Source organism: Syngnathus acus, chromosome 5, assembly GCF_901709675.1.
Source record: "Syngnathus acus chromosome 5, fSynAcu1.2, whole genome shotgun sequence".
NCBI lineage: Eukaryota > Metazoa > Chordata > Actinopteri > Syngnathiformes > Syngnathidae > Syngnathus > Syngnathus acus.
This window is the reverse complement of record NC_051091.1, coordinates 10,079,576-10,103,174: the sequence shown is the minus strand read 5'-3', so window position 1 is coordinate 10,103,174 and position 23,599 is coordinate 10,079,576. Positions and strand designations below refer to the sequence as shown.

At 40.4% G+C, this 23,599-nt stretch overlaps 1 protein-coding gene across 1 annotated transcript; it reads right to left on the bottom strand.

Moving 5' to 3' along the window:
• Positions 1–165: 165 nt before the first annotated feature.
• LOC119123214 (guanine nucleotide-binding protein G(i) subunit alpha-2) lies at positions 166–23,386 on the bottom strand. Its single transcript, XM_037252130.1, has 10 exons — positions 23,224–23,386; positions 22,921–23,087; positions 10,735–10,777; positions 9,483–9,624; positions 6,047–6,207; positions 3,592–3,720; positions 1,968–2,097; positions 1,412–1,565; positions 1,121–1,313; positions 166–1,057 (listed from the first exon to the last, which is right to left on the bottom strand). The coding sequence occupies exons 1-9, from the start codon at positions 23,232–23,234 to the stop codon at positions 1,123–1,125; spliced, it is 1,128 nt and encodes a 375-aa protein (XP_037108025.1). The 5' UTR covers positions 23,235–23,386; the 3' UTR covers positions 166–1,057; positions 1,121–1,122.
• Positions 23,387–23,599: the final 213 nt, after the last annotated feature.

Below are 23,599 nucleotides of genomic sequence, written 5' to 3'. Positions count from 1 at the left end.
TAAGCATCATTCAACAAGTCTAAAATTTGCACACAGTCCCAACTCAACTGTTTTCAAACTGTGTTAAAGTCATGGAAATCTTATATACTGTATAGTGACTGTATTCTCACATTTGCTTAGCATTGAACAAAATGTGACATATTTGAACAAAAAGACACAATAACCTCTCACATGACCAAACTTTTATTATTTACATTTACCAAGTGACTTGATTTGTACTTTAATATCAACAAACAAGTACCGTATCATCCTTCAGACTCTGTGCTTGGACGCATTGATTGGTAAGCTATGGATACAGAGTAGAAATAGCCCTAATTGACACTGTGAAGAACAAATATGAAGTGTAAACAGATATCAAGGCACAAACAAAGTCAAAACTAGAGAGTAGGAATGAAACAAAGACTACACGGCAATCTACAGTAGGTTAGCAACAGACATCATTTAAAACCTCACAGATTGTTTTGAAACAAGTGCTACGTAATTGGTGACAAATAGTGAGTGGGGACAGGCTAATTAATGGAATGTCATGCAGGGGACTCATTGATTGTAAATGGCATACAAAAATCATTTTTTTGTTTTAGCAGTATTTTGTTCACATGAGTTGAAGCGATATAAAATATTGTTTCATGTCGTCTTAATAAACTTCAAGGGCAAAATGAACATCTTAAAAAAGTCAAAGCAAAATGGTAACTGAAATCATCACAAGATTTTCTTGATGGATAATAAATATTCTTTGTGCATTTTACATGCGTTCCAACAATTTGATCAAAGCCAACTCATTTTCCCCGCACGTGGCTGCTAAATTATTCTCACCCGATGAGGGTGTGAAAAGATTCATCAAGAGGAGTATCAAGAGTAAGAGCCGTTTGTATGCAGGGCCAACGTGAAACAAAGAGGATGATGGTAGCCAATCAAACGATTGCTGAAGTTCTTTCAAACTTTCCACTCCAGTTATAATGACGTCTGTCACCATTTCCATTATGAAAAGCAGTCATCGTCACATGGTTGCTGCAGTCTCACATGCAGTGTGTCACCAAACACAGCACCTGTAGGTTAACTGAAAAAGAATCCGTTTTATGCACTTTTTCCAATTTTCTCAAACGTCCGTGAGCCGTCTCACCTTCAGAAGAGCCCGCAGTCCTTCAGGTTGTTCTTGATGATGACGTCAGTGACGGCGTCAAAGACAAACTGCACGTTCTTGGTGTCGGTGGCACACGTGAAATGGGTGTAGATCTCCTTGGTGTCCTTCTTCTTGTTAAGGTCCTCAAACTTGGTTTGGATGTAACTGGCTGCTTCGTCAAACTTGTTGGCTCCTGTGATGAAAAACACTTGTTTTAGTTTCGTTACTAATTTTATTCTAATTAAAATAATGGATGATCATCGCCCTATTATTCAAACGTTCGGCTTGTACCTGTGTACTCTGGGAAGCATATGGCGAGGGGGCTACGGGTGATCTTCTCCTCAAAGAGGTCCTTCTTATTGAGGAAGAGGATGATGGAGGTCTCAGTGAACCACTTGTTGTTGCAGATGGAGTCGAATAGCTTCATGCTTTCGTGCATGCGATTCTAAAGGAGAAGGCAGTCAATAAGCACCAAGTGGCAGTGGAAATAATAAATGAAATTAAATAAATGGAAATAAATAGACAATAAAATGATTTTTGGTTTTAAAATCAAGCCTTACAATATTGTCATTCCGTTACTGTAGTACGCCACTAGAGGGAGCTGTTTTTCAATATTTCAAATGCAAGTGATAACGTCGCATTGGTGCTTGTTGAATCATTAAACCAATAACCTGTTCAAATAATTGGGGTCATATGGTTCAAGCCACTTTGGATTTCAACATTCAATTAGTTGAACAGCAAAATGGATTGTGCAATCATAAGAAGACATGTTAAAAGCCTTGTAATGTGCTTCATCATGACTGTAGACAGATGAACAAGCCACAGCAGGGTGGTGCCCCATCCTCACCATCTCCTCATCCTCAGCCAGCACCAGGTCGTACGCGCTGAGCGCAACGCAGAAGATAATGGCCGTGACGCCTTCGAAACAGTGAATCCACTTCTTCCTCTCGGAGCGCTGGCCACCCACGTCAAACATCCTGCAAGGAGAAGATGGCGCAGAGGAGACACACGGGAGAGTTAATGTGTGTACGAGGTGCAGGCAAACAGAGCCCGGTGCTACTAAAAGACACAAGAGGAGAAACTTTAGGTGAAATTCAATCCCTGAATGTACATTAACATTTCATGAGCTTGCTTTTGGAAGACAAGGAGGTGGAAAAGCATCTGACCAAGCATCAATAACAGACACTGTACAAACGCTTTAGAAAAAGATTGACACTTTTTGTACCTATGGCAAACTCTAAAAAATGAAAAAAAAACTTTTATTGATTCTCTCCATGCATTATTTAGGTCAAATACTGAGGCAGGGGCAGAAGGTAGACATTTAAGAGCTGATCAATGAACTGGTCACGTCAAAGCCTCCAGGCCGGTTCTCACTTTAAATATTTATTCTGGCCACTAGTGAGCGCTCCACAAAATCATGAACCCATCATTATTGTTTCTGATTAGATTAGCACTGTTGTATACGTAGGTCAATGAATGAATGTCATGATGCAAATACGCAGGGGCCAAACTGTTGTGATTCGCAATAGCAAGAAATAAACAATAAATATTGAATAATAATTTTCAATATTTGAAAAAGAAAAAGATTTTTTGATTATTTACTAGTACACGTACAAACATTGCAGAAACTATTTTTTTGCATAAACTTTGAGAGTAGCCTTTTAATGTTCCTTTAAAAAGGGCAACTGGGCTCCTATGTCGGGGTGTCAAACTCATTTTTTTCGCGGGCCGCCTTGCAGTCATAGCTTCTTTCGGAGGGCCATTAAGACTGTCAACCCAAATAAGTGTATGTGCACCTCATATTATATACAGTAAAAGCTACAAAACAAACTGACAAATAACTTGTATTCAAATCAGACGAGTAAAAACTGGTCAAATATTTAAAAGAAACAAAGATATTAAAAGTGAAAACAATTTGCAATTCTAGTAATGACACACGAATCTGATGCACAATTTGTCTTAAAATGATGTGGCGGGCCGTATCTGGCCCCCGGGCTTTGAGTTTGACACCTGTGTCCTATGTGGAGACATATTGTTCTCGTCTATATGCGCTTACATAAGTGTTAGCACGGACAGGCCCATTTATCAAATGTTTGAACGCATAAACCTCCGCTGCCCATACATCCTGTGTAAGCATCGGTCCATTAGTATCCCACACAAGTGCTCAGGCTGCGTCTAGCCATGTTTTATGTGTTGCATAGAAATGGAGCGTGGGGGCTTGAGGAACTAATTTATTCACTCTCTCTGTAATCATAATAATTAAGCTTTCAATTGCTGTTTTAATTTAGCCCACTTGCGCATTTCAAAGTCGCAGTGTCGAAATGAGCACGTTCTGCTCAATGAGACTAACGGCCTTCATGATGGCTTTGTTTAAGAGCCGGTGAGCACCGATGTGATGCGTTTTCAGCGCGAGTAGGCGGGAGAGGCGCTCCGTTTTTACTGCAGGACGATCAGCAACGGTGCAACCTTACTTGAAGTGCAGCTCTTTGAACGTGAAGTGAGTCTCCACGATGCCAGTGGTCTTGACACGAGTTCGCAGCACATCCTGCTGGCTGGGGATGTAATCTGCTTTGGCTATCCTCTCCAGATCATTAAGGTAACTACAAAGAGAGTGAGAAGGGAGGATTAGAAAAATTCTGACCAATCAAAATGATGCACTTGTTTGACAAATAGCACTTAAAACGCTGGGCATGTACATCAAAAGGTCCCGTTAAACCATTTATGGAATACATTGCAAACACTTGAGGTGATAGTTGTTAAATCAGAAAAGAGATGTCAGCACCCAAACAAAGCTTCTCATGGGGACATGCTCCCTGCTCAACCAAGAAGGAAATGTTCAGTCAGCACAACATAAAACACTCCTAAAAGCTGCAATTTCTCACTAACATAAAAAAAAGGACAGTGTTGTTCTTGATGGTCAGCAGCTCTTAATAAAGGAAATTCACCCTCACTGCAATAAATGATTACTCCCGTTGGCAGTGTGTGTGTTTGTGTGTGTGTGGCACTGATGGTGGAAGTCGAATCGAGGGATGTAAAATTGACTTGTCCGAAAGGACAATGCAGCAAAACCTTATGCATCATTGATTTGGGACTGGGCTATATGCAATTCGTAGTGCTGACCCCGCTTGGTTACTCTCTTTACACATTGGAAATCTTCTGAAAATGGCTTTGTGTTGCAGACCTTGTCCCCATCTGAATTTGATACCTGTTCACACAGTATAGAAAATGGATGCTGCAGTGGTGGTCACATGACTTGATGTGTCTCAATGCAGTAGACGTGTCACATGGACTGCATTTCTTCCTTCAAATACGGCAATTTGTTTTCCATTGTTTTCCGCAGTCTAATCCTCAAAGGATCTTGTTCAATCATCTTGTACATGATTTGGAATGATAAGCGACCCATTATAACAACATCAAACATCCGATCACCCGGTACGCCTGAGATAATCCTCATCTATTTTTCATCAAACCTTTAAGCAGAACTCTCCTATGGCAGAGCAAGCACCCCATTGATTTTAAATACCAAGATTACAGCGAGGGCTAAGCAGGGCAGAAATGATCCATCAAAAAAAGTCAAACAATTCCATTTGCCGTGTTCATTTTTACCACTGACTAATGATACTGCAGGTACATTTACTTCTCTGCATAGAAATAAGATGGCTCGATGGCAGCAAGCCAAAGACAGAACTAATAATAATCGATTTAAAAATATTCAAATGTGACAAGAAGGTGCAAGTTCAACGTCAATGCGCAGCCTAGAATAAATGAAACATGTCGAGTTAAGATGAATGATTCTCCTGAAGAGTCATTAAAGGGTCATCCCATCTTGGAAACTTGTAGCAAACATTTTCCTGCAGGATGTCAGTCAGTGAGCGAGTAAAGGCGCATCTGTGTTTACAGCCCACCTCGCTTACACCAGCATTACATCATTAGCAGCATCCTCAAGGCCAGCTGGGAGCGTGTCGAGCCCGTTCAGTCTTTGTTTCACTCACAAAGTATTATTACGTGATGCAACTTGGCCACAGATATGCTATTCTTCAGCTCTCTATATATACAAATTTTTTTATACACACAACGCAAAGAATAAAAAGAGCTCGCAGAAAAACAGACCCATGTAGAAAGAAAAAAAAAATATGACAGTGAGGATCATTACATTTCTACAATAGAATTGCTTGAATATTGCATATTAAATGGAATGTATTTAAAAGAAAAAAGCCATTTAGTAGCAGCCAGATAGAAAATTAACATTTTGATTGATTTGTGTTCCTTGTCTAATTTGAATTGGGTTTTTTCTAAATTGAGTATTAGCAACTTGATTTCCAATCAATGATTGTAGTGAAACCAGTGAGACTTTTCTCGAGGTTGTCTGAACAAAAACATCAAGCAGCTGTAGCGAAACGTGCCCTTTCGATAATGAAGCAAAGTATTTAGGGATTCATCATCTCGAGGCCTGTTGTCATAGTTGACTCTATTTTTTTTTTTTTCCCCAGCCATCCGGCAAGATGATTGCACTCATCTGCTTGCAATATTAAAGAATCAAACCGCAGGGAAAGCTAAATAATCAGATAACAGATAATATCTTGCCAGTCTCGATGGCTCTCCGGGGAGGTCATAGTAGGTATTCCAGTGCAGACAGAGCATCTGAAAGAGGCGCCATTGGATATATCGCAAAATATCAGCGGCAAAAACATCCAATCAATAAGCACAACGGGGTAAACAAACGTCAATAATACCCTTCCTCTTCTAAGCGACGATCAAAAAGAGCACATTTAAAAAGACATCTCAAAAAGTTGCATTTACATTTATAGTGGTGGAATTGTTGTGCATTGAAGCAGATTGCGTATGAACTGACGTGGCATCGGAAGCGAACACCATTATTTCCCCCGACTGGAAACGTGGCCGCAAAGCATACAGATTACAACTCACTATGCCGCCGAGTCGTTGAGCTGGTATTCCCGCGAGCGGGCGAAGCAACTCTGTATGCCGCCGTCGGCCCACAGTCGCAAGATCACGTTGGCCAGGTCTTCGGGCAAGACGCCCTGCTCCTCGGCGGCTGCGGACAGAGCGAAGAGCTGTTGGGCGTCGTCCTGCAGGAGCGGCACACAAACACACGCGGATGAATGAATGGCTGAATGAATGAATGAGTTTCAGACCAATTATAGGGTATTATGATCCAGCCTGTTAAATCGCTACGATCGTCTCATAATTTCTTTCCCTTGTATGGGACAGCAGAGTCCTCAGCCTCAAGTTGCCATGGAAACAGTACATGGAGCAGGAGTTAATTGATTTATTAGGCTTTACTGGGATTGTGGAGGAAAAATAATCTGGGTATTTTTCTAGCGACTAGCTGATGTTGCAAGCGATGGAAAAGGATATTTCAGCTGACAGGAAACATGACTAAATAAATTAGGTTTGACCTCCAACTGTGGTACTTGCTGTTTGCACACAAACAATCATATTCATTCACATCCGAGATGGGTTTTTGAAAGGGATAATGGAAGTCATGCAAATACAGATGCGCGTCCACATATTTAATTTACTGCCTTGCTATTCCACTTCAGACAGCAAGAGTGAATACATGAGGTCATATTTCTTTGACTCTGACTATTATCCTTTTTAGGTTTATTTGGAAAGAAAATCCATCCATTTTCTTACATTCACACAATTTACATTACAGTATTCAGTTAACCTAAATAAAACATGCAAAGACTCAAGCAGAGATTCAAACCCAGTAAGTGAGGCAGACCTGACCATTAGTCCACCATGCTGCCCATAAAACAAAAATGATGCAGGAAATACGAGACAGACTAAAAAAAATCATCTCGGCAATTAGGGGGTTAAACAATATTTCATTTTCCAGGTTTGATTTTCAGTTGGCTGCTTAGGCAGCAATATAATGCCACCATAGAAACTAATGATAAACTACTGCCAGTGGCTTTGAGCTGAGCATAGCAGAGGTAATACATTTGTGTGTGCTGCGCGCCTTCAAATGCTGCTTTACTACCGTGATGACATCTCTCCATCATTTCTATCTCCTCCTGACATAATACGTACGAACAATATTCACAAAAGCTGGCAAGACGTATTTAAGCAACCATGCCCTAGCCTCAGGGACGTGCAGTCAGACGAGGCAGAAAGGCCTCACCTGCATCACAAAGAATCCTTTATGAATCTAATAAAATCCTTTTCAATTTTAGTATGCCGGTCTGATTTTATTTTTGAAACCACGACATTTCATAGTCAAAATTGATGTTCAAATACATGGGCAAGACAGGAACAGGCTCACTTCACCTCAAATTGCACAATCTCTCACTAACTGGATTGAAGAGGCTTAGCTTCTTCTTTGTTGGACTGTTTTTAGACAGTTATTATTCACTTTAATTTGACCTAAGTCAAGTTAATGTACTGTGATAAATATTTGTTTTGTAGATTAAAAAAAACTCAATGTGAGGCAGACAGTTTTCTGCCTCACTGAAGTGGGCGTGCCAGAGTACTCAGCTTCACATTCTATGCAGAGATGAAGCTAGCTGTCAACTGCAATAATAAATACAGGAAGATATTCTGTTTAACTGGATAAGCAAACAAATATTCACAAGTGTTTCCTTGTAATTATTCATGCATAACTATATGCCCACATACATTTTAGAATTGTACAGCAGGTCCATTTTGCTTTAATGGCCACAGTGCGCATACGAGCCCTTTGGGACTTTCAAAGGTCACCGCGCAGCGTGCCGAGCACTCTATCAATGTTGATAGCCGTGTATTTTTGCACATTTGCGCGTCTTCATCTCACTCGTAATTAGTTTGACTTGTGAGTATTCTGCGAGTATATGGTAATTATGGGTACAGCTAATTAAAGTGTCCCTTTGAAGCTTAAGTCCAAAGTCTCACAAACACAAAATCATTAAGATAGTACAAATTGATGCTGTGAAAAGCTTCTGTAATGTTCAAAGCGGGAGCGGTGCTTTCAAAGAGTCTCAAAGGAAGTCCGTGAGTAGAAGGAGAATATTGCATGTATTTTTTTTTCTGAACACACTGGCCACCACAGACCCGTAAAATGACACTGCTTCACACAAAGTTGTTTCTCGTCACTTACATTTATCTGAATATTGTTATGAAAAAAAGGTTGAATCATTGCAGTTGGAAACCACTACAACACAGGTGTCAAACCCAAGACCCGGGGGCCAGATAGGGCCCGCCACATCATTTTATGTGGCCCGCGAAGACAAATTTGTGTGTCATTACTAGAATTGCAAATTGTCTTCACTTTGAATATCTTTTTTTTAAATATTTGACCAGTTTTTACTCGTCTGATTTGAAAACGAGTTATTTGTCAGTTTGTTTTGTAGCTTTTCCTGTATATAATATGAGGTGCTCATACATTTATTTTTGGTTGACAGTCATAATGGCCCTCCGAAAGAAGCTATGACTACAATGCGGCCCGCGACAAAAAATGAGACACCCCTGCACTACAAGGACATGCTTGTTAGTCACATTGCACCTAAAAGAAACTGGCCTAAGTGAAATGATAAATGACAGTCTTTAAAAAATTGAATAGTCGAGGCCACCTGAAGGCTTTTAGAAATTCATTAGAATGAATCATTATGGATGCTGAGAAAGCACCTGGGGAATTAAATGCAATATGCTCTGCTAAATAAATTGCCAGCCGGTAGTTTTGAACACCCTTCAATGCCTCACACACAGTCGGAACTTTGAAAACTCGAGCAACATATTACAACCGCAGTTCAGTGCAACAAATTATTGCAAACGTATTCCCATCATAGCACCGTAACAGCCCTGCAGCTGCGTTACGTGCATTAGTGTTGACCGTTGATCAATTCTGACTGTCTGCTAGGCCATGAAGGTGTCTGAATGTGACTGAACGAGGGAGCTTGGGGATGGAGTGACTTCATCTGGGGATGGCTGGGAGCATATGTCTGGGCAGATGACAGGAGCGTGAGCATGTAGTTGTAATTGTCGGAGGCTGAAGGCAAACAGGTTTCACTGACTGCGATTTGACGTTAAAGAAATATCAACGATCAATTAATCACTGCGGATTTATCATCATGGAATAATATTCAAGACGTCGTCTCCACACAACATACGATCATTAATACGGTGTTGGAAAATTGGTCCAGATATTCTCGACATGAATTCTTTGGTGCTGCTGTTTTGGTCAGCAGCAATGAAGTCCAAATTATTATTGTCTGTGTATGAATGATGGTATCACTATCTGATGGGAAACACTTGCAACAAAATAAGGTGTTAGAGGTGGAATATATTTGAGGAAAATCTGTTAAGCAGAATATCATGCAGAGAAATCTTCCAGTGTGAAAAAAAATGTTTGTGGGTGACATCTTACCACTCTGCCAGGATTGCTGTAGTCTATCTTGAGGCTGACCATGGCTTTAACGATAGCCATGATGGACTGGATGGTGTTACTGTAAACCACAGCTCGGTATTGCTTACATTCGTCTTCCGAGTAGCCGTCTTCGTGGATAATCCTATGCAGAGGATTTGAAAATGAAGAAACATGCCTTGTATTGATTGCCGGAGCAAAATGGATTCTGAGAATTCTGCTAACAGACAAATCCGCAGATTATTTAAACAAATATTTAATGAGTAAAACAAAGATATGGATTACAGTATATATGTGTGTGTACGCATCTGTTCATGTCGATTTCATTCAACGCATCAGTGTGTCGCATTGCGTAACACCCTGCATCTCGAGTCCGATTTTATCACTGCCATTACCGTTCACCTAAACGAGAAATTTAACTGTCTAATACTGAGATGGAATCTTTCAGACTAATGAATCAGAGCGCAGAGGGAGAACATGAGGTCGTAATCATATTAACTCTCAAGTGAAAAGTGCTCGCTGCCTGACAACTGGAGTCATTTAGCAGACACATAGCCTAATTTAGGAAAAGGATCGCTTTCCTCGGCAGCGCATCGAGGATTTGTCCGTGTGTGGTGTTATATAATCAATTCTTGTTTGTTTCTAGGAGACTGTCACAGATGTGTGCTCGCATGTGTGTATTTGCGATAAAAATCATGCTTCAAAAAGGTGACAGACTGTTCTTGCTCCCAGCTCATAAAAAATGGATTCGGTGCCAGGCTAGCCTGAAGGAATGTGAATAATTAAGCCATCGCGGATCCTGTGTGTATTCGGATTGGTGTACTGCCACAATGTTGTTCTGCCGTTCTTGTACTTTGAGTCGTAAAAGGCACGTGCAGCCATCAAAAGGGAAACCACCAAGACGCAGGGGTGCATTTCTGTTATCATAACATTACAGGCTTACTGCAAATATTGAGCTACTACTTAGTGAGGATGTCAGAATGGTTAAAGGATCATCGTAGTGGAAAATTCTTTGCCTTCAGTCTTTGTTGAAATAAAAAAAAATTCTATGTGAGGAGGAAAAAAAGAATATACTGCGGTCAAGTCATGATCGTTATTAACAAATGACAAAAAAAAAAAGTGAATTCACCCTATTAGCTAACTCATTATAATATTGCACAAAAGAACCATATAAAATGCAATTTCAGACTCATTTCCAGCCTCAAACATATATTATGAATACAATATATATTATGAAAGTTTTTATCATACTTACTTCATCTGCTTTACAATGGTGCTTTTCCCAGACTCTCCAGCACCTGATGCACAAATGAAAGATTCAAGTTAAAAAAAATAAATACCAAACAAAACTCAAACGCCTTTGTTAGCAGAACAAAGTTGGATTGGAGTTCAAACTGTCTCCCAGCAAGCCGAGCGTTGAACTGTCAGTGACATCACAAGATCCCCCCTCTGGGTTGTCTGCTCTGTTGATGTTCTTCTTTGTGAGAGTGCACATATAAGAGTGGGTTTGTTTCTCACTGCATCACTGGAGGGAAACTTTATCTTTGCAGGACTGTAGTAAAAATAGACTATTTTGTAAAGTGTGGAGAGGTTAAAGCCGAGGGGGGGGGGGGGGGGGGCACTTCAGCATGTACGGTGTACCATAATGTACTAAAGAATGTTAGGATGGTAGAATTTTGTGAAGTTGTCATAGTGAATGCTTAAATGACTTGCAAGTGTAGGGTAAGAGCTCTAAAAAAGTAGAAACTGACTTTTATGTTAATAATGATTTATTTGCCTTTATTTTATCTAACTAAAAAAAACCCAAAACATTTATATACTAGGGCATGATTATTAAATTAAACACACTTGAATGCAAATAAAATGGTATATAATTAATTGTTGAAATAAATGATACTATAATCAGTTCTAAAAATATTTGATAGTGATAGCCCTAAATTATTGTCTATAATATTTTTTCGTGCATCTTTTTCATTTTAAAAATTGCATTCTAATTCAGCCGGTGGAGCACTGGGTAGCACGTCCGCCTCACAGTTAGGAGGGTTCAGGTTCGAGTCCACCTCCGGCCCTCCCTGTGTGGAGTTTGCATGTTCTCCCCGGGCCCGCTCCGGTTTCCTCCCACATCCCAAAACCATGCTTGGTAGGCCGATTGAGCACTCCAAATTGTCCCTAGGTGTGAGTGCGAATGGTTGTTTGTCTCTGTGTGCCCTGCCATTGGCTGGCAACCGGTTCAGGGTGTCCCCCGATGACGGCTGGGCTAGGCTCCAGTACACCCGCGACCCCCGTGGGGACTAAGCGGTATAGAAAATGGGGGGGGGTGGGCATTCTAATTCATTGCAATGCATATTGGACTTCAGTTAAGCAGAGGCGGAAATATTAGATCAGGCGCGCCACCATGCGCTGCCCTCGTCACGCCATCTTGACCCAGACGCCAACAACCATCAGGACAGAGTGACGACGAGTCAGCAGGCTAGAGAATCAGCAATAGCTCCTGTCGCACTGTCAACGCTCATCATGGTCACGTCATTAAACCCCCCCCCCCCCCCCCCCATTCTGTTCTAAGTGACACAACGTGACATGCCAAGCTGCAGCATGGTGTCAACGCAAACCCTCCGGTAGCTTTTTATGTCTGATCATCTGCCTTCCATCTCTGCCTGCAAGACAGCTGCGATGACCAACTGATTTTCTGAATATATTGTCTTCTAGGCTTAGGACTGCACAGTCTGCATAGCCTCCATGCTGCAGATTTACCGCTGAGATGCTCAACACAATTCATTCAAATAGTTCAATCATCTGGCTTACTCTGTGAATTCTTGCATAATACCCCAAATCTGGTGTTGAAATGAATGTTACTCTCTCTGTGGACACACTCACATGAAGGTCACTTTCCTCACTCCAGAATAAAACGCGGCCATTAATATTTCACGCCCAACGGGAGGTGAGCATGTGAACACTGAGAAAGATGAGTGCAGCCTTATTTTTCATGCTCAAGCTAGTTTGGAGGAAAAGGGGGCCATTGCTGTGCGGTTACGGGGGGGGGTTATCAATATAGACGCTAAAAAGCAAAGCGTGGAGAGTCTCTGTGGCGTAAATAAATGAGCACTGTCAATAAACTGAGCCTGCCTCTCACCCAAAATCAGCTTTATGCTCCAGCTCACTCGCGACCCCAAACAAATACAAGCGGTAACAAATACAAACAAAAATATTATATTCGTGTTGTTGCTTATATTAAATTTGCCATTTCCTACAAATGTGCCACGAACCAACATTTGGGTATCAATTTTAAGCAGGATATTAAAAAGGAAATCATCTGAAGTCTAATTACCTTCCAACCTTTCATTGCACAGAGGTCAAATATTTACAAGATGTTGTCAGCAGAGAACATCAAACGACCTCATGTGATCAGCGTGTTCAGTTGGGTTATTACAAATAAATCCGCAGAGGGGTCTAATGGATGCGTGCAATCTCCGCCCCAGCAAGGTTGGATCATTGGAGTGCAGCTTGTACTTCTGGAAAAAGCTCAATAAATAATAGGTGCCAGAATCATTGTGGTTTCTTTCGCTTTCTCCATCCAGACATCTTAGGAGTCGTAAGTAACTTGAGCCGTGTGCATCAGTCACAACAACACAACAGAAGCACCCAGCATTCTCACTAGCCTTAACTACATTTTATATGATAGCTTCCCTCTGAAATACTTGGTGGCCATTTTATTGTTAAAGTGAGATATAAACTTTTTATAGTTTTCCAGTGAGAGCAGAATTCATTTCCATACAAATGCTCTTGGATCAATGTTACCAGATCGATGTCAATTGGGTTATGTTTAGGTGGGTTTTCTCCAGGTACTGCATTTTCCTCCCACATTTTTACATTTAATCAATGAATGGAACTGATTCATGGATGAAGTCAGACAAAACCTCAATTCAGCAAGTGTCAAGGGCTGAATGTCAAGATCTGTCACAGTTCGTTTCCTTATTTTAATGTTGTCATAGTTTGGGTTTGCGTGTCTGTGTGCTCGCCCCTCCCCTCCTGTGCTCTGATCAGTGTACCGTATTTTCCGCCCTAAAAGGCGCACCTAAAAACCTAAAATTTTCTCAAAAGCCGCCAGTGCGCCTTATAGGCCAGTGCGCCTTATATATGGATCAATTGATGAATTTGTTGATCCATACTGGTTGTACACAGTGCTCTGCCAAAATGTTTCAGTACGTTTTAGTACGACTAGTAAATTACAAGGTCGCATCGCTTCCCAACATTACGGCAACTGTAGTCAGGGGGCGTCACCGAATAGCTGTTGTACCCGCGAGGCTATTTCATGTCAAAATAGGCTGCTCTGTGAATGTTTCGAGTAAATCTACGGATCGATATGGAAGGGAAACATAGGTAAGTAGTACCAATGCGTTAGATCGAACTATAGTCAGTTCCGATCATTTTATAGGAGATCGTTTGAGAAACGCGATTGTTTACACTTTGCTGAGGCTCATGGGAGATTGCGAGCTGAGGCTCGTGAGACTTTGCGGATGGCTAATGCTATAGCGATAGCTGCTATACGTACCAGGCTATTTCATGTCAAAATAGGCTGCTCTGTGAATGTTTCGAGTAAATCTACGGATCGATATGGAAGGGAAACATAGGTAAGTAGTACCAATGCGTTAGATCGAACTTTAGTCAGTTCCGATCATTTTATAGGAGATCGTTTGAGAAACGCGATTGTTTACACTTTGCTGAGGCTCATGGGAGATTGCGAGCTGAGGCTCGTGAGACTTTGCGGATGGCTAATGCTATAGCGATAGCTGCTATATGTACCAGGCTATTTCATGTCAAAATAGGCTGCTCTGTTAATGTTTCGAGTAAATCTACGGATCGATATGGAAGGGAAACATAGGTAAGTAGTACCAATGCGTTAGATCGAACTTTAGTCAGTTCCGATCATTTTATAGGAGATCGTTTGAGAAACGCGATTGTTTACAGAGGGCTCGTTGGTTATTGGCTAGTGGATGCATACCGCAACCCTAGTCAACCTCAGTTTGATGCAGTATAGCTTCTATTTTATGCGCCTTATAATCCGGTGCGCCTTATATATGGACAAAGTTTTAAAATGGGCCGTTCATTGAAGGTGCGCCTTATAACCCGGTGCGCCTTTTAGGGCGGAAAATACGGTAATTGCCGTCACCTGTCTTTCGTTAACTGTCTTGTCACCTGCCTCTCGTTAGCTGTCTTGTATTTAAGTCCTGTCTGCCCCTCACTCCTGTCGGGTTGTTTGCGTCTTATGTCTTCTTGTTTCTTCTAGTTGCTTGTCTGTTCTCGTCGTGTTTTGTCTTTTTGTTCGGTTATTCACGTCCCTAATCGAGCATCTATAGTTTGTCTTTTGAGTTTGTTCACTAAACCCTGGTCCAAGCTGCATTTGGTCGCCCAGCTCCATTCACTTCATGACAGTTAACTGTGTGTTTTGGTTTTGGGGGATTGGGAAGAAATAAGTTAGGTCAGTTGTTAAGCCAAACTGAGTGTTTTGTTTTAACTAAGCTGCTGCGTACCTCTGGGTAAAAAGTTAAAAAGTGAGACGCATCTAAAATCATGATCATATTGTGTCAAAATTGTCATTATGGTACTTGGTATGAGTTTTCACTATCGGTTGGAAAATGTATAGTTAAGAAAGTTAGGACTAATCTATTTGTTTGAAAACAACTTTTCTAAACCGTTAATGAACATTGTTTTGATGGCAAAAATAATTTGATGAGGAGTTTGATGAGCTGGGAATTTTCTTAAGAGGTATATCTCAAGCTGCATGCACCTTTATTAAATCTTTAGTGTGGGGAAAAAATAAATCGTGAAAAATATAATTACTTTTAAACTCCTCCCCAGCGTGAGTTTACGACAAGCAAAGCAAACATTTCTCTCGTGAGAGAGGCTGCACAGACTGTCCGTGCAAGATTCGTTTTAAAGCTATCCTTGCGCTGATTAATAATAAATAAGATTTATAATAGTGGACCATCCCACCGCTATTAAAAAATCCATAGCCAAGCACTGACAGAAGACACCCCATCTCTGGCTTAGCCACAATCCGATACACCTTCACAGCATCATAAATCGGCTTCACCTTAAAATCTCTACATTGGTCAACTATCAGGTTCTAGTTGCTATGTGTGGCTATGATACAATTCATTGAATCCCGGCCCACGGCTCCCCACCAACACGGTGGCGTCACGACAGCTCGCATCCGACGAGCTTTTACAGCCATTTAAAAGGTTAACCTACTGTGGGCGTCGATAAAACAGAGCAGAATACAAAACAAGCTATGTTTTTGCTGACGGGGACAAGCCAAATTGATTTCTTTGGAGTAAACATCTTTTGTCTGTTTGGTTTACCTTCTAACAGCAGGGTTGGCTCGCCACCAGTTTTGGTGTTTAAAGCCATCTGGTCATGACAGAGTGAGTTAAAGTAGCCAGGCTAAAAGAGGAAGTCAGGTCAAATTTGATTTAAAAATTAATCCTACTTTTGTGGAATAGGAGTTGACCATTAATATTTTAATACAATATTTTTTTTTTCTATAAACATTAACTCGAATAAATAAAATACTCATTGCCATCTCTTAAGTTGGCATCTTCATATGTATGTAGATGATTCAATGCAATATTGACTATCACATAGGATCAAAAACTGCTCAGTGCACCTGTCAGAATCTCCAGGTGATTGACAGGCCGTCTCTCCAGGGTGTAATCTGCCTGTTGCCTTAAATCGGCCGAAATTCCCCGACCTTGATGCTGAACAAGATAAGCCAATAGAAAATGGACTTCTGGATGGATGGTGATAAATAGCAACCATTTATCCCTTCTGTATTTCTGCAGTCATACACGTGTACATTCCGAAGGGGGGGGGGGGTCATGTTCGTCATCAATGGCCAATCTCCCGCTGACAGTTTGGTTGGGATGAGTGAAGGTCCATTATAGCTGCGATAATGTGATCAAAATGCACACCAATGATTACTTTGGGCTCCCAGTAGGGACTACATGACTCATTCTGTGAAATGAATGGATTCAGGAGGCCTTTTCCTGTCTATATAAATGCAAATGATTTATCGCCATACTGATATCAGTAGTGTAGATAACAATATTGTCTATCAGACTCAACATATTGTCCAGCCTGCCGACATATTTTTGGGTTAATACGGTATGTTTTTTTTTTAAACCAGATCAATGAGGGTTATCCATTTGCTCTACTAGTTTAGTTAGAACAATGATCCAGATTATGTCTGTAATCCGTGCAGGTGGGTGGTACAAACAGGCAATAGATGCAGAGTGGGCAGCAAAAGAGAAATGGTCGTGCGTACGTACGATAGTACGCTATATCGTCTGGAGTGTTAAAGTAGGTCATCAGTTGTGCAGAGGAGAAGATGAGCTCCACCGCTGGGCTCTGCATAGAAGCGGACTGCACTGAATGTGCACAATGTTTAATCTATTTGTTTTGTTTGTTCACTGGCGCTTCTTGTACATAGGATGGATGTGACCAGACTGCTTAATTTGCACCACACGATTCAATATGCATCTGCGGTAACATCTCAAACATTTTTTTTGATGCAGCATTGTAACTATTGGGACTGATATTATCGTCGTTCTGTTCAAGAGCCTTCTTCTATGTTTCCACTTTAATTTTAGAGGCGCCACATGGAGCCGCCATGAAATATTGACCCATGAAAGGAGCAAACATAAAAATGAATCAATTTCAAGACAAAACCAAACAATACATCCATCTCCTATCAATGATGATGTGCATTTTACCACATCTACCAGCATGGACAATGAATCTTAAAGCCAAAAGTTGGATCAATTTAATGAGATCCTCCTTGGAGCATATGCACCATTATGCAGCATAGGCGAGGAGCTGCTAATTGATAGATTCAGGTGACTATCTTCTAAAAGGCTCCAGTGCACATAATTACAACAGCAACCTAAGCAGCTGTAACATGACATGCATACAAAAATAGGAGCATGATAATCAATCACATATCCCTGCGGCTTTGTACTGACTTGCAGCATATATCAGAGGTAGTAGCGCTTCATTACGCTACATGTACAATAACGTCACGGTCACTTTACATCTTTCTGCACGGTTAGTTCTGGTTTCCTGTTCTTGACCGCTTCATCTCACCGACCGATATATTGAGTCACCAACGTCACCACTTGTCCTCCTCCCTCACGAACGCCACACGTGCCGTGACGACACCAGACTCTGCTCTTTGTGTAATCCTTGTCATCTGGAAGAGGTGATGGATCAAAATGACACATAGCGCACGTGGTACCAGTTGACCCAGGCAAGGTTGACGTTACAAGCGGCGAGGGGAATTCCCCTGTATTGTAGTAATTGTAGTGTATTAACAAAAAATATAGCCATTAAACAGCTCATAATGAACAATTACAATTCAATATTGATGGTTTTCATTGTCATCTGGTGACAGGTATAATTAGAAATCTGTGATATGCTCCTTGTATGACTCACGTTTAACAGCTCAATTGTGTTGTGTGCGTCATGCGACGTGTCAGAAGTTGCCAAGGGTACCCAATTCATCTCTGACAGAAATCAATACGCACTTTGCCTTGCGGGAGTTCCAATGAATCACGCTAATCAAGTGAATGTGTATCGTTAATCGATGGCATCACTTGACAAGGCTCTTCAGAAAGGCTGAAAAACGGATCCAGCACTAGAAGGAAAAGAAGTTGGACCGTGGCACAGGTCGGCTTGGAAGTGCTGCAGGATCCCAACTCGTGTTATGCGAAAGTGCATCCAAGTAATGTAATCACATTTGCCATAATCTACAATCATTCCCACACTGTCCTGTTTCATTTTAATGAGCCATTGCTCACCCCGCCCTCCAAAATCCAAACTGCTTGCTTGCAGATATATTGTCCTAGAAATGGCAGCTCTGATAAATTACCGTGTTGCGTAATTTCACACCTAGATGCTCAAGCACTCCAGAAATGCCACTATGTCTTTTCAAGCCAATTTTCCATAATATGGCAATTTGTAGTTGCACACCAAAATGGAGCAAATATAACAAAATATTAAATAAACACCATGATCACCAAAACGCATACATACTGTACATAAAATTACCATAAGTATACGCACTGAGAAAAAAAAAACTTGCAATTATAACCAGTATTTAGACAGTTTTGTGAAAAATATTTGAGAGAAATATATATGCATACAAAGTGTGTTTATATTTTTCCTCAGAATTTTAGCCGGCAACTCTAGATTTGGATATCATTCAGAAAAATCTTTTTTTTCTTCTCTAGCAGAGGAAAGCTGCCCCTAAAATGTATGTGGAGCACACACAAAAAAAAAAATAAGGCCATTACAATGTGACAGACGAAGCACGGCTTTCCATCTGATGACGCCGCCGCTTTAATCTTTCACTTGGTTGAATGCATTAAATAGTGAAGTGTGCCTCTGAGGTTGGTTCAAAAATTCGATACGATTCATTTCCCACAGATCAAACATAATACACTTTTTTAGGCCACGGCAAGCTCGCTGCCTGTCCAAGCAAGAAGAATTGATGTTTCATTAGTACTGCGATGATATCTCATCGTCAGGGAAACCAACTGCACTGTTGCGCCACTTCTACTTGTAGAGCATGTTTGATTGTTACTAAATGAAGGTGTGACCTCATTGGTTCCTCTCCGCGGGATCGATGGAAGAAATACTGAGGTGAATATTTTTTTTCCCTCGTTTGTAAGATTTGTAGAAATTCGCAGACACCGGAATGTTCCTATCCAGCAGATTGACTGTCAGCCTGATAAATAAATGCCTTTATTTATCTCTTCACGCTGCAACTCTGTTGACTTCCAAATATGGGTTTATTTAATACTGACAAGACAAATAAATCTTAAGGTGAGCTACCGCTATCAAGAATTTATACACTAACTGGACACTATATTAGGTACACCAGCAAATCTATTCTCATCCAATTGAAATGGAGCAGACAAATAATTCATACAGCTCTTATATTGGATCGTGCACTTCACCAAAGGGAATGAAGCGTTTTGAACTAATCCAATTAGCTAAAATATATTTCATGCATTTTGTTTTCTGCAGTGATGATCATACAGAGCAGCTCTTGGAAATGTCGGAGTCATCAAAAAACACAATCAGCTTGATTAGCAAGTATTTTGTTTGCCTGCTTCTTGTTATTTCTTGATTATCGTTTCAAAAATGACCAGTGCAAAACCCGATGAATGGAAGTCATTTTTAAGTTTCATTTTTTTAAATCAATGTTGTCATTGTAATTATTTCCTATACTGTACCTCTGGTCCTGTTCAGTGTCACCAGATGAAAATTACTTTTTCATAATAGCAGACAACTCTGATAGCTTTCCATTCACATTGTCCTATTTTAATCCTCCTAATGAGATCCATTTGTAATGATCTTTTTTACCATTCATCACAATCCACCATTGAGCTGAAAAGTGTCTTTTTTTTTTTTAAGTCGACAGAAACAAACTCCATCAAGCGCCTCCTCCGTCAGCTGACTTTGGAGTCAAGTGCAATTAGGCAGATAGATTGGAGTCAATCTCGATGAATACGCATCCTTCTAAACACTTAGCCACTCATGCTCTCTTCAAGACAAGAAAAGGGAGATGTGAAAAAACGAGCAGGAAAATAAGGGGATATTAAACTGCATCCTGAATAATAAATGCCGCTGATAATGGAAATGTGACTGGAAAATTAAAGACAAGGACGGATCTAATTATCCATAACCTTGTGGAGGAAGCCTTTGGAAGTGAAGATGCTTCGCGTGAAGCCCTCAGAACTTCATAAAGCCTACAACGAATGGGTTTCCATTGTTTTTAGACTGCTCTGACTGACTTCAGGCCATGAAGGTATCTAAATGTGATTGGATGAACGAGTGTCTGAATATGTGATAAAGTAGCCAGAGGGGGTAAGGTCAGTGCAACCGTGGATGACGAGAAACGTGAATTAGCAGGCTGATGGAAAAAGAATGGACGAGCTGAAAAACAAATTTTTACCAATAAAAATGCCTCAAGTAGATTTAGAGGAGTCATGATGTGCAATTTCAATGAGGTGGACTTTTTTTTATTTTTTATTGAAGATATTTTTCTTCAGTGCCAACCTGTTTATCTGCTCCAGCATCTGTTCTCTTGCCTCAACGACGCTAGATAATGAGTAATACAACACAACACATTAAAGAAGACAAATACTAGATTAAAAATGTTGGTAGGCTTCGGTTGTTTTGTATTGTATAATGAAGAGATTTGGCGCCATTTTATTATTGTCGGCTAGGAGAAAGGGCTCTACTGATTTTATTAAAACATGCAAATGTAAAACATTGCTTTGGTAAATCTGTTGACACGGGTGGCATTTTAGCCAGAGTGCATCAAATCAAACCTGTGTACTCTCGCTAAAACAACTTTAAATGTAATCTCTTAAACTTGCCTAGTACAGTAACCACAAAGTATTGATCTATTAAGAAGAAGTGGTATTGATGAGAGACATGACTAACTGTCTAGCTTGTCACTTAGTGGGTAGTTGTTGTGGACAGTCTCCCGCTGAGATTTGAGTCATGTCGGTGGAAACCTATTATTATCATCGTGTGCCCAAGGTGGAATTTAAACATAAGACAAATGCGATTATTTGTCATATTTTTTATATTCACTTGCTGTTTCTGGTTCATCCCTAAACTACCTTATTGTGATGACAACTATATAAAAGAAATAAGATGCCTTCCGCACTCATTAGTCAATGGCCACTATGGAATGACTCATCATCTCTTTGCCCAGAGCTAATGTGCATCCTCTCACACACCACGCTGACAAATAAAACAATTATAGCTTGCACAGGTTGTCCTGAAATCATCCGCAAAATAGACAAACAGCAGAGTTGGCTTCCATTAACTCACGGTAATATTGCGTTGATGGGAACATTTCAACGTCACACACAGACGCACATTCAACTCTGTAAAGTCAAATCATATGATTTGATTTTACAATGTCTTTAACGTCCTCAACCCATCATTCACCGTGAGGGCTGCTTTTATCGGGCAACAGACACTCCATGCTGGCAAGCAATGTCTGACAGCCTTTTTATCAATTTTACTTCTGCAGCATTCAGTTCGCTGCTGAAATTGCCCACCTCGCATTATATTTTCATGGTGCTTATTCAAGATTTCACACAGGTTTGAGGAAAGGCATGCTGCTCTGGGCCTGGTAGATGCACACACACACACACACACACAAATGTATCAACACTAGCTGGCCTCTCTTATTGACTTGTCAGCTGACTCGCCATCCTGCAGCTCTCCGTCCTGGCTTGCGCTAACAGATTGTCACAGCAAGATGACACACGTCCTGCACCACACACACACACACACAAACCGTGGCATCCTCCCGCTTGGCAACACACATTTGCACACTTTTGCACACGACAAGATAAGATAAACGAGGAGCGAGACGAATACAATCTGCACTCATCTAGAGCACAGAGCTAATTATTGTACTCGAAATGTGTACCTTTCACAGAGCCAAAAATAAACAGGTAGGTGTGTTACAAAAGCTAGGTCAAGGGTAATGGGTTTGAAAGATTCACCCAATAGCGCAGAAGTGGGCAAAGTATGGCGCAGGGACCACTAATGGTCCCCCGATAAGACCCACGGAGCATTTGCCTTAACAATTCATATAAATTAATTGTATTTATTAATTTTAAGAAATATTTTTTTCCCCAAAAAATTGTCACTGAAAATGTATTTATTAGATTTGATTTATTTAATCATTCATTTTATTGAATAATCTGTTAATTTATTTACTGCAAATAGTAATGAAAATATATGAGTCAAAAAAGAATGTTAAAAAAACAAAAACAAATATTAATTAAAAATAATAAAATGAACAATTGTGAGCAAATCATTCAAGTTGGTTACTGTATTTATGTATCCGTTGTATTGGATGAATGTATTCATTAATTTTACTTTTGTATATTTGACTACCGTATGTCATTAAATAATGTTTCAATGATTTACTGTAAACAAAATAAATTAAAAATTACATTTTCATTTCCATTTCACTTATTTTATTGAATAATTGGTTAGTTATTTATGATCAAAATAACTACAAATGATTAAATTAAGAAATGAGAATGTTATTCATAAAAAACTACATCAATGTTTCACATTCTCTTTTTTTTTTTTTATTCCGTTTTATTATGACAGCTCTGTCCATTTGAAATAGCAACTGTAGTTTTAGAGCCCATCCCTATGATCGAGCGAAAGGCGAGGGGCAAATTATTAGACAGTCAGTATGATTGACAGTGTCAATCATAATTGAACATTCTTACCTATGCAAGAACGTATTTAGTGACAGATCATTAGATTGCGCAGGTAAGTGGTTTCATTGCTTGCCAAATTTTGCACCTAATTGCAGGAGCACAAAACCGAGGTTTACCTAAAAGAAGCAGCTTGACCTCTCTGGCCGCCTTCTCCCCGTCTTCTCGGAGGTTCTTGTCGATCATTTTGGACCTCTCCGCGGCCGCTTTGTCCTCGGCACTCACCGTGCAGCCCATGGCTCCAAGACAGGGCAACGCCAAACCTTTCGCCCGGCAAAAAGGCTCTCTAAAGAAACAAAAACCAGCAGAAAGCTTAAAAATATTTTTGGTGCAAAAAAAATTCCAATGGGAGAAAAAAAAAGTCAATGTCTCTGGATGAATTGCTGCTTAAATGATTCCAGATCATGTGTGATGACTGTTACCGGTGATCCATTTCCAAAGAGTCAGAACCGCGCGTGCTGCTCGTGTCCACCAAGCAGCTGAAATGTTCTCGCCTCAGTCCAGAACGCCGCTGCTCCCATCCCAGATGCGACCTGTCTGCTTCTTGCTTCACGCTACGGTAGCCAAGAGAGCTCAAAAGAGAGTGAACAAATGAAGGCGCTCGTTTTCAGAAAGATGTCAAGAGCCATAGTTGATTTTTCCTATTCGGACAGATCATCCAGGCGGGGTATATATATAAATAGTTGAGGCTGATCATGTTTTAATCGACCAATTATCTAATTGAATTGTTAATTACAGCCCATAGCTATATCTAAATTCTTTTTGCCCATTTTATACTATCTAAAATGTGCCCATTAT